Source organism: Bombyx mandarina, chromosome 05, assembly GCF_030267445.1.
Source record: "Bombyx mandarina strain Sakado chromosome 05, ASM3026744v2".
Classification (NCBI taxonomy): domain Eukaryota; kingdom Metazoa; phylum Arthropoda; class Insecta; order Lepidoptera; family Bombycidae; genus Bombyx; species Bombyx mandarina.
The window spans coordinates 8,211,711-8,226,979 of record NC_143212.1 but is presented as its reverse complement, the minus strand read 5'-3'; the positions used below and the strand labels follow the sequence as shown (position 1 = coordinate 8,226,979).

General features: G+C 35.3%; 3 protein-coding genes across 3 annotated transcripts; 1 reads left to right on the top strand and 2 right to left on the bottom strand.

Moving 5' to 3' along the window:
- Positions 1 to 546: 546 nt before the first annotated feature.
- LOC114249678 (gamma-interferon-inducible lysosomal thiol reductase-like protein) lies at positions 547 to 3,486 on the bottom strand. The gene is made up of 4 exons (XM_028183333.2): positions 3,015 to 3,486; positions 2,670 to 2,864; positions 2,404 to 2,577; positions 547 to 1,994 (listed from the first exon to the last, which is right to left on the bottom strand). Exons 1-4 carry the CDS (start codon positions 3,132 to 3,134, stop codon positions 1,764 to 1,766), a joined length of 720 nt encoding a protein of 239 aa, XP_028039134.2. The 5' UTR covers positions 3,135 to 3,486; the 3' UTR covers positions 547 to 1,763.
- Positions 3,487 to 4,577: 1,091 nt separating this feature from the next.
- On the bottom strand, positions 4,578 to 9,734 carry Spf45 (splicing factor 45). Its single transcript, XM_028182787.2, has 8 exons — positions 9,689 to 9,734; positions 9,251 to 9,423; positions 8,972 to 9,152; positions 8,003 to 8,118; positions 7,021 to 7,224; positions 5,721 to 5,871; positions 5,183 to 5,280; positions 4,578 to 4,872 (listed from the first exon to the last, which is right to left on the bottom strand). The coding sequence occupies exons 2-8, from the start codon at positions 9,404 to 9,406 to the stop codon at positions 4,600 to 4,602; spliced, it is 1,179 nt and encodes a 392-aa protein (XP_028038588.2). The 5' UTR covers positions 9,407 to 9,423; positions 9,689 to 9,734; the 3' UTR covers positions 4,578 to 4,599.
- A 456-nt stretch (positions 9,735 to 10,190) lies between these two features.
- Positions 10,191 to 14,942, top strand: LOC149502943 (uncharacterized). The gene is made up of 3 exons (XM_089727372.1): positions 10,191 to 10,322; positions 10,775 to 11,014; positions 14,622 to 14,942. Exons 1-3 carry the CDS (start codon positions 10,194 to 10,196, stop codon positions 14,721 to 14,723), a joined length of 471 nt encoding a protein of 156 aa, XP_089583498.1. The 5' UTR covers positions 10,191 to 10,193; the 3' UTR covers positions 14,724 to 14,942.
- The last annotated feature ends 327 nt before the right edge of the window (positions 14,943 to 15,269 follow it).

Sequence of the window (15,269 nt, the reverse complement as noted above, 5' to 3'; positions counted from 1 at the left end):
TAAATAAGAATATATTTACGCTTAATTTCCTTTTAAAGTAGCGTGAGCGAGATTTGAATTAACCATTACATTGTTTTCATATTTGTTTTCTGTTTATTTTTAATACAAATATATTGAAATTCTATTTCAGTTCCTCTTTCAATCGCGTTAATTTACTTTGTTTTCGTAATTAACATTTAAAAAACTTCAAAGTTTATTTAAGCACAGAAACTCGTCAAGATTCTACAAACAAAAAAAAGAATGAAAATGAGGTATCAAACAAATAAGAAAATGGTACTAAACTGAGCTTCGCCTATTTATACATTAAAGCGATAATTAATTATATCCACATTGAAACATACATAACATTCACATATAAAAAATGTAGAAAAGACTAAAAATTTTGGGTAATACCAATGAGTGTTTTTTTAATACTAGGGTGGCTTAAAAAAAAAACTATTGTTATTTAGTTATTAATTAGTGAAAACAGGTGTGATTATAGAAACCTTACCTAAAATGCTAACAAAATCGGAGAACCTAGTTTCATCGTAATGAATGTTTAATGGATAGAGGGCAATCATTTATTTTTATTTCGATTTTGACAAGCAGCTTAAAATAATAACAGCAATATCCTAATTATGTTCTGCTAGGCTTTTTGTTCCTGCAGCATAATGCGAATACACTAATTCATATAAAAACACAAAATACAAATTATATCTGTTTCACAACCATCCATTTGTTAGTAAATGCCATGTTGAATTGTTTTAACTGTCAGAATTCATAAACAGCTCCTACAAAATATTAGATAAAATAAATAAGCAAACAATCAATTTTCTCGAGCTCTTCAAGGTGCTCGGCTAACTTCGTGTTACAACAGAGCCTAGCCAATGGAGGCGGGCATAGACACCATTTTACACTTACCAACCAGCCTTCTTGAAGAGCAGTGCCTCCGTCCTAAGAACTGTCATTCGTTTTCGTTTGCCAACATCAAGAGATGATTTCGAAATTGTTCTAAGACAAGAAAACATAATTTTCTTAACTCCATCACCCGATTCGCCCCTATGATGTCTAGTGATGGTGTTAATAATGCGGTTTCTCCAACATATATATATATATATCCATATAAAAATTTAGCCTTTCTGGAATCTACTTGAGTTTAACCGAAAATAATAATACAAATGCTTTGTCTTAATAGTAATACTTTCTGCGTGAATCCTTAAAAATAAAAATCTATATCTAATCTGAAAAATTAAGTACATAATAATTTTATTTGCAATAGTGTCATTTAAATTGTCTTGATTGTATTTGACTTTCAAAGTTCTGTTGCATTATTGTCCCTATTTATTTTACAATTACAATATACCAGTAAACAACTACATAATAATACATGGACTCAAGCCTTCATCAGTCAAAAATTTGATTATATTTTGAAGACCATATACATCACATTTCAATAAATTTCAAAACAAATGAAGTCAACTAATATCTAGAATTCCAATTTTGGTTTAGAAGCATTTTTATGAAAAATATACATTATACATGAAATTTCATATAATTAATCAAGCTTATGTTGTAGATCGATTTAAGCAACAAGATTTTCCCGAAGTTATAGAATTTCAGATATAAGTAACCCTTAATGGGCAATCTACATGCTCAATGTACTTTAACCTAGTTTAAAAATTCACAGCTCATATTGTCACTGCATTGTGTCTCTGTTCATTCTGAACTCCCAATCTTCATAGTGTCTGATGATTGATTCTCATTGGTCTTAACATCATAATTTGTCACAAGCAAGGTGGCGGCAGCGGTATGTCAATTAGTTTGCAGATCTCCAGAAGGAAATTCTTCAGTATTGCAGGTTGATTACTTCTGGAGCCATTTAATATTACAGTTGGTATAAAAGTTGGATTTAAAATGTGTGTGTCATCACCATGCTTCTTCAATAATTCTGACCCATGATCTGTTTTTGCACAGTTACTTATTGGATCAGAGTCTATATTCATTGATTTTGAGCACTGTAAAATATAACAATATTATTAAATAAGAAATTGGCAAAGTTTTTTTTTTTTTTTTTTATATAAATATAAATATTTACTAACAATCACGCCGCGTTAACTGGTCCCGTGATAAGTTCGTAAAGAACTTGTGTTACAGGTACCATATAGCGGATATAAATGTAAGATTTTTATTATACACATACATATATTTAATATACATCCATAACCCTGGAAAAGACATTTATATTTATCATACAAAAATCTTCCCTTGGCGGGATTCGAACCCGCGACCCCCTTGTGTAGTGACCATGTCACTTACCACTACACCAGACAGCCGTATTGTTGCATTGCACAGTGTTTAGCATAGTATAGCTGTAATTGTATTTTCTTATGAATTGAATTACAGGAGCTAGTAATAAAAAAATACCCTTTGAAGAGCTTCATCAGCATCATTACTATCTGTGATCATACATGTGGTAAATTTCACAGCCTTAGTCATATTAGTCACAGCCTCTATTGAACAAGAATGTATTTTATTAGCATAGCACTCTTCTTCACCATGCTGACATGAAAATATGTACTTTCCATTGATATATTTGGTCTGTAAATAAATTTTATTTTCTAGTGAATTTTGTGTAATTCAATCTCAAAGCATCTTATATCCTTTAATATTTTAGTTATTGTTTAACATACCGTCGCTTTGCCATAAGGAACTAAAGTCACATCTAGGAACTCTGAAAGCTTTTCTGTCACCGGTGCTAAATTTTTCACAAAAAAATATTTTGAGTCAGGACATAGAGCCTCATAGTACACTCGCACCTTCACTTTATCCTGCTTGTGCTTGTTATATTTATCATCTTCGAGCTCCAATATGTCGGTATCTACGCTCTTTAAAAAGAGAAGATTAAAAATTATAATTTAAATAAATCAGTTTATATTTAATTTTTCTGTTAACATTATTAATTTAAATAAAAAACTATTATCTAGAAAATTCAATTGATAACAATGCTTACTTTCAAAACGTTTATCATAACTTACCTCTGAAAACAGAGCTACAGGTTTTTCTGGTATTAGTCGAAAAAACTGCCACATAATCAAACTCAAAAGCACAAGCACGATTATTCTGTATCTATTGCAGTGATAGAATGCCATTTTCATTCATTGAAGTCTTTCGAACACTTTATTATGTTATTTTTATCAAGATCTGATCTTTCTCAGCCTCTAATTCTTATTATTTTGAAAAAATATGTTATCATTTTATTGATACCTCACAATGGGTAATCTACATAATAACAAACTCAATGCACGACTGCCAACAATTGCTCATATTTTTTTTGTCATATTTTTGGTATGATAATATACATCATTACGAAATGTTAAAGCCCTGAAAATACGAATACCAAAGTAAGTGGTACATACATGAATTATTGTTTTTTTTAATTCTTGGCTTGAATTCAGTAGGTAACCTATTAATTTTGCACAAGTGACAACTGACAAATTGTTTGACAACGGGCATGATTTTTTAAGGGATTTTATGACCTGGTAATTAAGACCTTTAAGTCAAATCTTATTTAATTTATATTCTTATTTTTATGAAAAATGATAATATGAAGTGAAATGAAATGAGATAATATGGTATGAAATATAATCTCAGTAAAATAGCTGTCATTTACTGAGACTTTTTGGAGGATCCCGAGAAGTTACGTTCTGCGACTTTATTTGATTTTTCCACATTTGTGCACTTTCACAGATACTAAACAGTTAATAAACCACCGTTATTACACATTGAAACCTGAAGAAACACTAAACAGACAAAATAAAACAACTCACACAACTTAACTCCTCGCGTTCGCGCCAAAACGTCCCAACGGACATGATGTCTGAATTTCTCATTTACTCTCACTTACATTAACCACACTTCTCTCATTTACTTTTTGAAAATAAGTTTTATTAAAACAAAAATTAAAGGCTTTGAACGCAAAATGCTTTAATTAATACAAATTCAACTTTGCGTCAAAAAGCGAGAATAGTACAATACGGCCGTTTTCCAATTACAGCACAAGAGCGCATTATGCGGCATAATGCTCAACTAAGCTTCAGCATAATTCGGCATTGTGTGTCACTGAGTCGCATTATGCTCTGTAATTGGAAAACTACCATTAAGTAATGGTTAATTGGAAAACTACCATTAAGTAATGGTTAATTACAGAGCATAATGCGACTCAGTGACGCACAATGCCGAATTATGCTGAAGCTCAGTTGAGCATTATGCCGCATAATGCGCTCTTGTGCTGTAATTGGAAAACGGCCTAAGTATGTTTTCGATTTTTATTTAGCCGGGATCTATGGTCACTCAGGACTAAAACAATTCCTATACGTTGTTTATTTTCAATCCTATAATTTTCGTCGTAAATCCCATCAGACTGGCTAAATAATCCTCAAGTACTGGTCGTGGAAGGAATAATTTCATAAGCTTGGCTTTTTCTTCTAACTTGGCGTCTCGTCAAACCAAGGGTAATGAAACGTGAAATTATGGTAAGAACTCATTAAATAATAATGTTTATAATTAGTTTTGCGTTAGGGTTAAAATAAACTCACAACAAGTATTTATATCTTATTTATTTCATTCTATCAATTGTAGTGAATTAAATTTTTCTACGTCATAGAAACCAGCTTTAACTTGTCTCCCACCAAAGAAACGTCCATTAAGATCAACTACTGCTTTAATAGCACTTTCAATTCGTTTGAATTCAACAAATATTCTAACTGCTTCATCTGACGGTACATTCGGCATTTCAAAAATGAGCACTTTGACTACTTCTCCATATTTTGTGTTGCATTCATCTTTGACTTCGGGTTCTAGTTCTTCGTCAACGTCGCCTGGACCAACCATATTCTGTAACATTTATTTTAGTAAATTGGTGGAGAAGCTGTTATGTTTAATGATGATATTAAGTTCTAAGACGAAAGCATTTAAGGGCGATTGGTGAGTTGAGTTTTGCTTGAGTAAGTGCCACTGCGGCTTTGAAACAGTTCAAACTTCAACTCAACATAAATCAGAATGAATTACTGTTTCGCAATAGAGATATCCATTTTACATACGTACAGAGTAGTCAAACAACAATCAACATGCAAAATTGCAATAAATAAATTAGAATTCGAAGTTAAATTTGTAATGTTATTTTAGGCTAATTAGGTTGACTTACTCTAAGCAATACAACTTTGCTTGGTGTCTTCATTATTTCAGTTATTGATGGCTCGTTTCTTGACAGAAGCGGTGAATTAGATGATGTATTTGGTGAATCTAGAATTGAAATATTATTTAAAGGAAGTAATTTGAAATATTACGATATTCCAAAAATGGCAAGAATAGTGGAATAATGTACAAAAACTTTTGAAAACCAAGAGAAGCGAACAATAATGGAGCGATATATCACTTCAGCTTATTTTTCCCCAACTCACTGTATTACCACAATATCGAAACAATAACGAGACATTTTATTTGTATTTCGATGTTGCCACTATATAAAAAACAATATTCCAACAAATAATATCAATACATAATACATTGAAGCACTAATTTTAAGAACAGTTACATAGCATTGCCTTATCAAATATGGTGTAAGCTAGGATTAATTATGTCTATGTTGTTATTGTTTTATTAACTAATAGAATATTAATTCTAATATAGGTTATTTTTTGTGTTAGTTTATATTGCTTGATAATATTCTTAAATTCACGGACCTGGTCCAGCAGGCGCTTGCATCGTAAAACCTGGTGGTGGCATTACGTTATTGTCTTTCTCATGAATAATTCGACCACCGCGTTTTGAAGTCTTCTCGACTTGCAAGGCCACCGACATTCCTTGTTCTTTTTTACCCAACCCTTGACCCTCCTGTAATACAGTTTATTATAATTGTTAGTTTAATTTAAACTTAAAAAAATATTACAATATCTATATTATGTATTCATATTCTCATTACTATTTACCCTAAAAATTTTTTAACTTTACCACTTTTTTAACCAGTTATTTTAGTGACATTCGACATTCTGACATGGCGTCAAGGTCGCTCGGCTGGCGATCTTCTTGTATACCTCACTCACAGATGGCCTGAAGCCTTGAAAAGCAAGGGCGAGGCTCACGCTGTAAGCCTTAACATCGCGAAGGTCTTCGACAAGGTCTGTTTTATGTCATTTCTATTAATGATACCAGCTTACGGAATCCCCGAGGGACTCTGCAATTGGATTGCAACTTTTTGAAGGGGTGGTGCATAGCAGTCCCCGTAGACAGCTGCTACTCTGATACCATAACTATTAACGCTGGCCTTCCACAAAATTCGGTGATCTCCCCCACGCTTTTCATCATGCATTTTTATGCGAATAGCACGGGGGTTGGGCGATATATTGGTCAATAGTCTCTCTCGCAGAGTGTTGCAGGAGAGACGATCAAAACTTCTGTCTGAAGTGAAGAAATCTCTTGGGCGAGTCTCCAAGTGGGGTGAATTGAACTTGATTGAATTCAACCTATTGAAGACACAGATTTGCGGCGTTCACTTTGAAGAAGGACCCTTTTGTCATGAGCCCGCCATTCCAAGAAGTATTCCTACTACCTTTTTGAGTATTGAAATACTTCGAATCAACGTTTCGAGCTATGTCCAATATTGCAGTCATTTGAAAGGCAAAGCCAAGTTAACGTAAAAAATGCTGAGAGTCCCCAACAGGGCGAAGCGGTACTTTACGCCTGGACAAAGACTTGCTTTACAAAACACTAGGCCGGCGTTCCATGAAGTAGCGCTCCCACCATAGTGCTTTTTCCGAGATCTTTTCTGCCACTTACCATCTGGTTTGGGAGTGAGCTCCCTTCTACGGTGTTTCCTGAATGTAATGACATGTCCTTCTTCATGCAAAGTTTATGGAGAGTACTCCACGGAAGGCAGTGGGTCGGCTGTGTCCTTGGCGTTGCTGACATCCATGAGTTACGGTAACTACTCACCATTAGGTGAGCAGTAAGCCTGCTTACAAGGGCAATAAAAACTTTTTTTACCTTAAATCCATATTTTGCCATTATCTTTGCAGCTACTGAACTAGCGCCATAACCACCGATGGAGAACCCAGCTGATGCGGTTGCTTGAGGTAGAGCAGTGATTGGGGGTGGTGATGAAGATTCTGTAGTCAGAGAAGGTGGAGGAGCTATAGCAACTCCAGTAGCTCTCTTTGATATCTCCTCAGCTTCCTCCTCTTCAGGCTGCTACAGATCCATATTTATGATATGTATATTAGTAGTGTAATGTGCGATAAAATATCAGTGCCTCTGTTTAATATTATGTTCTTCAAGTATCAACGCTATTAGAGTAGTAGTAAAATTGTCTATGGACCGAGGTGTGTTATGACTTTGTTGTTGATAATGTAATTACTGGTTTTAAATTATTTTTTTAAATTTCTTATGCATTTATATAGAATATTTTTTATTTAGCACGGCAGACCAGTTCATAGCTCACATGCACAGTAATATCGTGTATTGTTCCACTAAACAACTACAGCTGCCAAAGCACTTTTTGAAGAAACTTGGTGGTATAGTTTGAATCCTAATTGTAATGATTGTAATTGAATAATAAATCAGGTTTTCAGAAATTAATCAAACAATCCAGGAATATTAGACTAAAGTGATTGAGTCTTGAAATAAATAAACTCAAACTGAGATACAAGATACAAGAATGAAAAACCACAGTAGTTTCTTTTTCTACCTTTACTGATAGCATTGAGAGGCTATATCAGTTTTACCCTACGTGAGTTCTCAGGGCTCAAACTGGAGGTGTTGCTAACACTGTTCCTAGCAAGAGCAGTGCTTCGCAGAATCTACAAGCGGATCGGACAAGATCCACTGAGAAGAACCGTAGAGAAACTCAGTGGGCTGTGTCTGTGAGTTCTGCACTAGTGATTTTCAGTTAAACACGTGAATATACAAAGATGTTTTTTTCACATAAGTTTCCACTAAAAATTGGCCCAGAAAGTGTGAAAACAATTACCATTGCAACTAGAGTTTTCTCTGGAATTATGTCTTCATCATCGCCAAACCTGCTCTTTCGTTTCCTATCCAACCTGTCTCCTCTGTCATCTGACTGAAGCCTCTTTGCTTGCAATTCTGTAATTTATAAGTATAATACTGACATTTCTTTTTAATTAATAAGAGGAATTATTTTAAAACTTATTCATATTTCCCAAAAGTAGTACAAAGTTTTAAGTGGCCCATATTAATTTGCAGCATAAATTATTGTTGTCTTGCAAATTAAAACAAAATAATGTTAGTAAAAATATCATCACCAAATTCCTCATGCCCTAATACCCTAATGCCCTAATATCATACTAATTCAAGTAAGCCTACCTGGTTTTAGGCTTTCAGAATTTCTTGAACACAGAATTTTAATTTACCAATGAGCAATTTAAGACCTAACGATGGGTGCACATCATCTACATTTAAATGGTTAAAGGAACAATTTGTTTTTACTGGTAGTAGGACATCTTGTGAGCCTGCATGGGTAGGTATTACCACGCTGCATATTTCTGTTGTGAAGCAATAATGCATTTCGGTTTGAAGGGTTGTGTAGTTGTACTACAGAACTGAAATTTAGGTGGCAGTTTCATTGTCATCTCTATGGGCTCCAGTAACCAGTTAATACGAGTGTGAGCTCATCCAAGCATCTAAGCAATAAAATATTGTTTTTTTTTACAATACTACATTTTCTGCATGGAAGTTATTAATTGTCATGTTTGTGTATATTTCGTTACAAAACCTCATGCCTGCGGAATTTGCAATACCTGCCAGTATTCAGATCAATTGCTCGAAAAGTATACTGGGCATCTTCTCCTTTAGATCAGGACAAAGTAATAAGCGTATCGAAAAGTGGCCATAACTTATATATTGACCACACTATTCCAAATTAGAACAACACACTGTGTGTCATTTGTACTTAAGCTTAAAGTAATTTAAAGACTACCTTTTGCAACTTTTTCATAATCATTAGGCCACATTGGGTCATATTCATTGGCCACATTCCAATCAAAATCACGGACATTTAGTGAAGCAGTTATTGTTTTAGGCTGAATCTTGGGACTACTAGAGTTTGATTCGTCTTCATCTTTTGATTTGCTCTTTAAATCAATGACTGGCGTTAGCACCTGGAAATGTTAGCAATTTAATATGAAAATTAACTTTCATGGCTTTTTATAGTGAATATTATTTATTATCACACTCTATTTATTATCAGAAATTCAACCTGTGTGGAACGACGCAAGGCTTCTCGTTTAGGTTGTGTAACTGCTGCTTTTTTTAGTTGTAACTGTGACTGTAGTAGCTTAATTCCTGAAGACCATGCCGCTACTTTTTCTGTGGTCCGTGTTTTTATCGTATCTAAGTCGTCATAAAGAGACATCTTTGATGACTGGATTGCTGCGTTTCACAAAATGCGTTATCATTAACATTAACGAATTAAAGTCAATTATGCGTTCCATACAAGCACCAAAGCCAAGTAACCACATAAATGTCGAGAATGATGAGACCACTTTGCTGGTTAAAACTAATGATTTGTTTCCTTCACAATATTATTTTTACTAGTTTTCTATATTTCTATTTAAAACCTCAACTTGTATCTAGTGTTGCGCATGATTTTGGTTTCTTTAAAATATTAAATTGCTTAATAATATTTATGTACTACCTATTTCACCTACACAAAAATCCACAGAGTACGCTAAATTAAATTGACATTAGACATCCAAAGTACAGATTAATGAACTATTCTAATGAATCTACGAAGAGCTAAGAATTTTCAAACATACTCATCTCATAATAGCCTATGTGAAATTATACACCATAAAATCCTATATGTACCAGATTTAAAACATTACATTAAAACGAGTGCCGGGGGTAAAATTAGCCGTAAATTATTTAAAGTTTAAATGAGCTTTATAGCACCTTATTCCTTATATCTGTGTTCACTTATAACTTGAGATGGCTACTGCTGAAGAAATCCGTCTAATGGCAAAAAGTGCGAAAAAGAAGAATAGCACCTACTCGAGTCAAAGAAGGTCATATTTAAAGATATATCTAACTACGAAAATCCACTATCTATTGACGTCAATCATTAGTGTCTGTTTATGTGTTTGATTTTTTGGTAAAACCTAATTGAAATTTAAGATGTTTTAAAAATAATTTGGTATATAATGGGGATAGTAACGAGTAATCACACTAGGCGTATAAGTTTTGATAATACGTTTGCGATAAATTCGGCTTTAGCATTACAAACAACTATTAAAGGCGAGAACCCTATCGTTTTCGAAAACTTAGCCACGGTAATAAAAACACTTTTTTATTATTATTTATAGTACCCACTTAAAAGTTATTATACTTGATTGATGCTTTCGAACAAAATAAATAATAATAAATGCTTGATTTAATCAACTTTAAAACTACAAAAATTATAATATCGTGTCTTCGGAAATGATGCTGATGATAATGACGATGATGTCTTCGGTAACATTATTAGAATAACAGTTTATTTAAAACCAACAAGAATGGTGGTAGGACGTTGTGAACCTACAAGAAACTGTTCCAGTATCCCATACATTTCAATAGAGAAGTAATACCTACTATGTTTTATTTTGAAGGTCGTTTTTAAATGTCATTGAGATGTCGAAGCCTAGCTGGGTTTCGACATTTGTGGAGTAATATATGAGCTCTGATAACACCAAGTTGACTGTGAGCTCATTAGCGTTTTAAATCTACACCAGTAATTAATTTTCAGGAAACCGAAAATGAATTAGAATTTAAAGACAAACACATCCCCGGGAACAAACAACAAGGAGATGGAGATTATTGGTCTCGGAGAGTGGAGAACCTCAAAAAAGAGCATCAGCTAATCAATCAAATAATTGAAACCGAGTATGAAAAAAAAATTAATTCTATTAACAGTATTTGCGAACCACCTAAAGTTACTCACGAAAAATTATTGAAACTGAATCCATGCTTTCAAATGAGGACAAAGGTATGACTTCAAACCTATTAAAAAGAACTATTTATTTAAATTAAATAATCTTGCACCTACATTATCCTAATTATATAAATAGTTTGAATTTGTTACTTACCTATTACCTTGAAAATATTTGTAACTTAAGGGTTTTAAGGGAACCATTCCGATATAAAACGGATTAATTATAGCAATACGCACCTCATGAGACCATTGTGTACTGTGTGTGTGCTGCCTTAATTTAGATTGCGGGTTGACGAATACTAATTTTCTTAAATAGTTACTAAAACAAAGCTTTTTGCAGAAATAAAAAATCCACTGTAAAGCGTAGGTATGTACACATATTATGCATAGAATTTAGTTAAGGATATTTTTAGGGCCCTACCCACCAAACGACTCCCCTTGCACTCTCTCATTCTATGTATGTATGTACAATCCCTCTCGGGGTCAGTAACATTTCTATTGATAGGCAAATTTAGATACACGTAATTATTATTGAGTTAAGTCCATTACACGATTTTTATTTCCACTGCATGATGAAATGATTATTAGTGTTGAAGTTAGAAAAACTTTATTATGGATTGATGTTGAGAAAGATTTCAAGATTTCCGGTTTCAAAGGTAGGAAATATGATACATACCTCGACCTTTTTTTTTTTTTTTTCGGGTAGATGGCCGAACCTCCTACGAGGTCCCCGCGCAAAAGGGGCGCGCGGGGTATGTGAGACTAAACGATCTGCATGGTGTTGTGAGCAGACCGCGGGCCCAAGGATTTTAGGACCCACCCACTAAACGACTCCCCTGCACTCTTACACCCGACGTCCGATCCCCTCCGAGGTCAGAACCCGGATGAGGTAGGGGGGCTACCGCGGTCAACACTACAACCAGACGGCGCGGCTCACCCCAAGGACGCCCAGCCGACGGAGCCTTCGAGGCGAATCGAAGGCTCTGAAACGTCGGCCGTCTCGGTACGGCAGCCCGTCGGGCCGCCCAGACGGTGCCGCTGGTGTCCCGGAATACCCCGCTGGACCAGAACCAGCCTGCCGGGTCGGGACGCGATACACCGTCGACCGGTCGCTCTATTCACTCCACGGCAGCGCGCTAGAGTGCTGGTAGCGCGCCGCGCGGCCTCACCCCCTCAGGTCGCCCCTTGACCTTCACCGGGGGGAGGCCGCCACCTACAGGGGCCGGGACGTACGGGCGTATTCCCGCCTCCGGCCCCTCGTACATACCTCGACCTACCCACCTACGTTTTTTTTATCTAATGACTACATACTCGTATATACCCTAATAATAGGTTGGGGAAAAAGTTTCTTCGCATTTTTTAAAATAATTCACAACATTTTTTAATTTAGTTTATTTACATTTAACTAAAGTATGTAGGTACCATTTAGTTCGGTAACTTTTTGGCATCTTGTAGGTAGGGACATGATCTCATTGCTATAGAACTTTTGGGGCTTCTGATCAAAATACCGCGACAATTGGTTTTGGCAATCCTCTCGTGGTGTTAACCTGACACTGCCTAAAGAATTCTGAAGAGACCGAAACAGGTGGAAATCTGAAGGTACAAGGTTAGGACTATACAGCGGATGCATTAACACCTCCCAGCCAAACTCTGTTAATTTTTGCTGAGTGGCTAAAGATATGTGAGGTCAAGCGTTATCATGATGAAAAACCACACCCCTTTTATTGATTATTTCCGGCCGCTTTCTCTCAACTTCTTGCTTTAACCTCATAAGTTGTTCGCAGTAGAGTTCAGAACCGTTGGTCATGCCTGGTGGTAACAGCTCATAATGAATAACGTCCTCCCAATCCCACCACACACACAGCATCACCTTGTTGCGAGTTAACCCGGGTTTCGCCACAGTTTGTGAAGCCTGACCGGCCTTTAACCGCGACCTTTTTCACACGTTCTTGTCGTACGTGATCCACTTTGCATTACCAGTTATCAGCTTATTCAAAAATGGTTCGGTTTCATTACGTCGTAATAAAGAATCACAAATGAGTACACGGTTCATTAGGTTTCTTTCAGTGAGGTACCCAAATATCGAGCTTTTTTGTATACGCAGTTTTTTTCAAATGCGCCAAAACTGTTTTGTGGTCAATTCCCAGTTCTTCAGCTACGTCGTAACAACTGATATGCAGATCTTGCTCCACTTTTTCAAAAATGGCATCCCATTTTGTCCGTAACAGGGCGACCAAAGCGACGTGCATCTTTGACATCAAAATTTCCGGATTGAAAAAGTTTAAACGGATTTTTTTTTTTATTGCTTAGTTGGGTAGACGAGCTCACAGCCCACCTGATATTAAGTGGTTACTGGAGCCCATAGACATCTACAACATAAATGTGCCACCCACCTTGAGATATAAGTTCTAAGGTCTCAGTATAGTTACAACGGCTGCCCCACCCTTCAAACCGAAACGCATTACTGCTTCACGGCAGAAATAGGCGGGGCAGTGGTACCTACCCGTGCGGACTCACAAGAGGTCCTACCACCAGTAAAATTTATGCTACTCTCACATATACTGCACTAGGTCCATAAAGATCGCAAATTTTTTTCGCGGCTTCCGTTGCATTTTTACCTTTTTTGTAGTAAAATTTTAGAATTTATCGAATTTTTTCAATAGATTCACTCATCTTGACAGTACGAAAAATAAATGAAAAATTATACATTTTCCAAATTTGAATTTGAAATTATGTATCTTCTTTAAAATTTAAACTTTTAATGATACGAAAACCAGCCAGATACAAATAGTATAGCCAAAGAGATTTTATTACAAGTTCATACATACATAATGCGAAAAGACTTTTTCCCCAACCTAAAAAGCGCGAAAAATGCCTTGGTGTACATAGGCAATTCAGACTTCATGCCTAATCGCGATGGAAATGGATTTAATTTTTGTACTCTGTTCAATTGTACTGTATTCAATTTAAAGATCTTTAAAGGAAATTAATTAAACTAAAACAAACATGATATTACTTTTAAAGTTGAATTAATTTGAAACTAATCATAACGCATGATGTAATTTATGACTAATCATTGGGTATTGATGTTTATAGTAATCTCATATTTTATTTTGGGCCCAAGCGGTTTTACATGTAATGAAGTTAAGTTTAGCTTAAGGCTGCCTGTCCACCGGAGCGGAGTGAGAAAGTAATTCGGAGCGAAGTTTAGTACCTACGCGACGAATCAGTTCACACTGCGGGCGCGCCTTGCGCCCGCACCCGCCCTCGCTTCCGCTATCCCGTTCCGCTTGCCGGTTTTGTATGAATTTTTAAACTACTTAATTCGCAACTAGAGAGGAGACTGTCCACTAAAGAGGAGCGGAGATTTTGTGCAATATTATTGGTTAATATTTCTCTGTTTCTCCGCTCCACTGCCTCGCTCCGCTCCAGTGGACAGGCAGCCTAATTTAGTTGTTTGCACGGCAATGTTTTAATACAATTACGTAGTTCATATTACGTAATATAATAATTACTATAATATTACGTACTGTACTATAATATTACGTAGTAACTTTCTGTTGTTTTGATCCAGCACCCAGCACGATACTCCAGTCGTCCAAGTAAGTTACTGTAGATATCTTAAAAGGTATATTTTACGTTATTTTTCAATATATTACAGATGATTCAATGCTACACAGAAAATCCACATCAACCTTTAAAGTGTTCGGAAGTTGTTCAGGCTTTTAGTAATTGTGTTGCATACTCAAGAGCTGAAGATTAATTCCAGCATTGCCTAGTCTAGTTTAATATTTTAGTGAAATCATTACCCACAAAAATATTTCATGAGCATATATGTTTTGAAATTTATTGTATAAAGTTACAATTGAGTTTAATGAATAGAAAACATTTAATATTTGATCAATGTAAATAAATGTTAACTTTTTTTTAACTATTCAATATCTACGTAACTGTGTGAAAAAGAAATACGTATTTTGAATAATTTGGTGAGTTTTTATTGTTTATCCGATTGATAATATTTCCGAGAGCTGATCAGTAGCGTACAGTTAATATAAGCTATTTAAAATATTTTATTTGTTTGCTACAAATTGCATGCAGTATGTACCGACCCTTCACACCATGACATCATATGCTGTAGCTGCTGTTGCCTTAATAATTAACCCATAATACACTGAGTTTGTTGTATTCGAGGTAGGTTACGAAATATATCACAATAAAACTTAAACTACACCAAGAAATTTGCGAATGAGTTCGTTTTCAGCTTTGGGAACGGTTTAAATACGCCCTGCATTATTTTTTTCATTCTGGA

Excerpts from the sequence above, each read along its gene's own strand:
- LOC114249678 (XM_028183333.2), bottom strand. The coding sequence starts at position 3,134 with ATGAAAATGGCATTCTATCACTGCAATAGATACAGAATAATCGTGCTT. Across the intron at positions 2,865-3,014 it reads CTGTAGCTCTGTTTTCAGAG|AGCGTAGATACCGACATATT; the intron begins GTAAGTTATGAT and ends CTCTTTTTAAAG. Across the intron at positions 1,995-2,403 it reads CTGATGAAGCTCTTCAAAGG|TGCTCAAAATCAATGAATAT; the intron begins GTATTTTTTTAT and ends TATATTTTACAG.
- Spf45 (XM_028182787.2), bottom strand. The coding sequence starts at position 9,406 with ATGTCTCTTTATGACGACTTAGATACGATAAAAACACGGACCACAGAA. Across the intron at positions 7,225-8,002 it reads AGAAAACTCTAGTTGCAATG|CAGCCTGAAGAGGAGGAAGC; the intron begins GTAATTGTTTTC and ends ATGGATCTGTAG. Across the intron at positions 5,281-5,720 it reads GCAAGCGCCTGCTGGACCAG|ATTCACCAAATACATCATCT; the intron begins GTCCGTGAATTT and ends TTTCAATTCTAG.
- LOC149502943 (XM_089727372.1), top strand. The coding sequence starts at position 10,194 with ATGGGGATAGTAACGAGTAATCACACTAGGCGTATAAGTTTTGATAAT. Across the intron at positions 10,323-10,774 it reads TTTTCGAAAACTTAGCCACG|GAAACCGAAAATGAATTAGA; the intron begins GTAATAAAAACA and ends ATTAATTTTCAG. Across the intron at positions 11,015-14,621 it reads GCTTTCAAATGAGGACAAAG|ATGATTCAATGCTACACAGA; the intron begins GTATGACTTCAA and ends AATATATTACAG.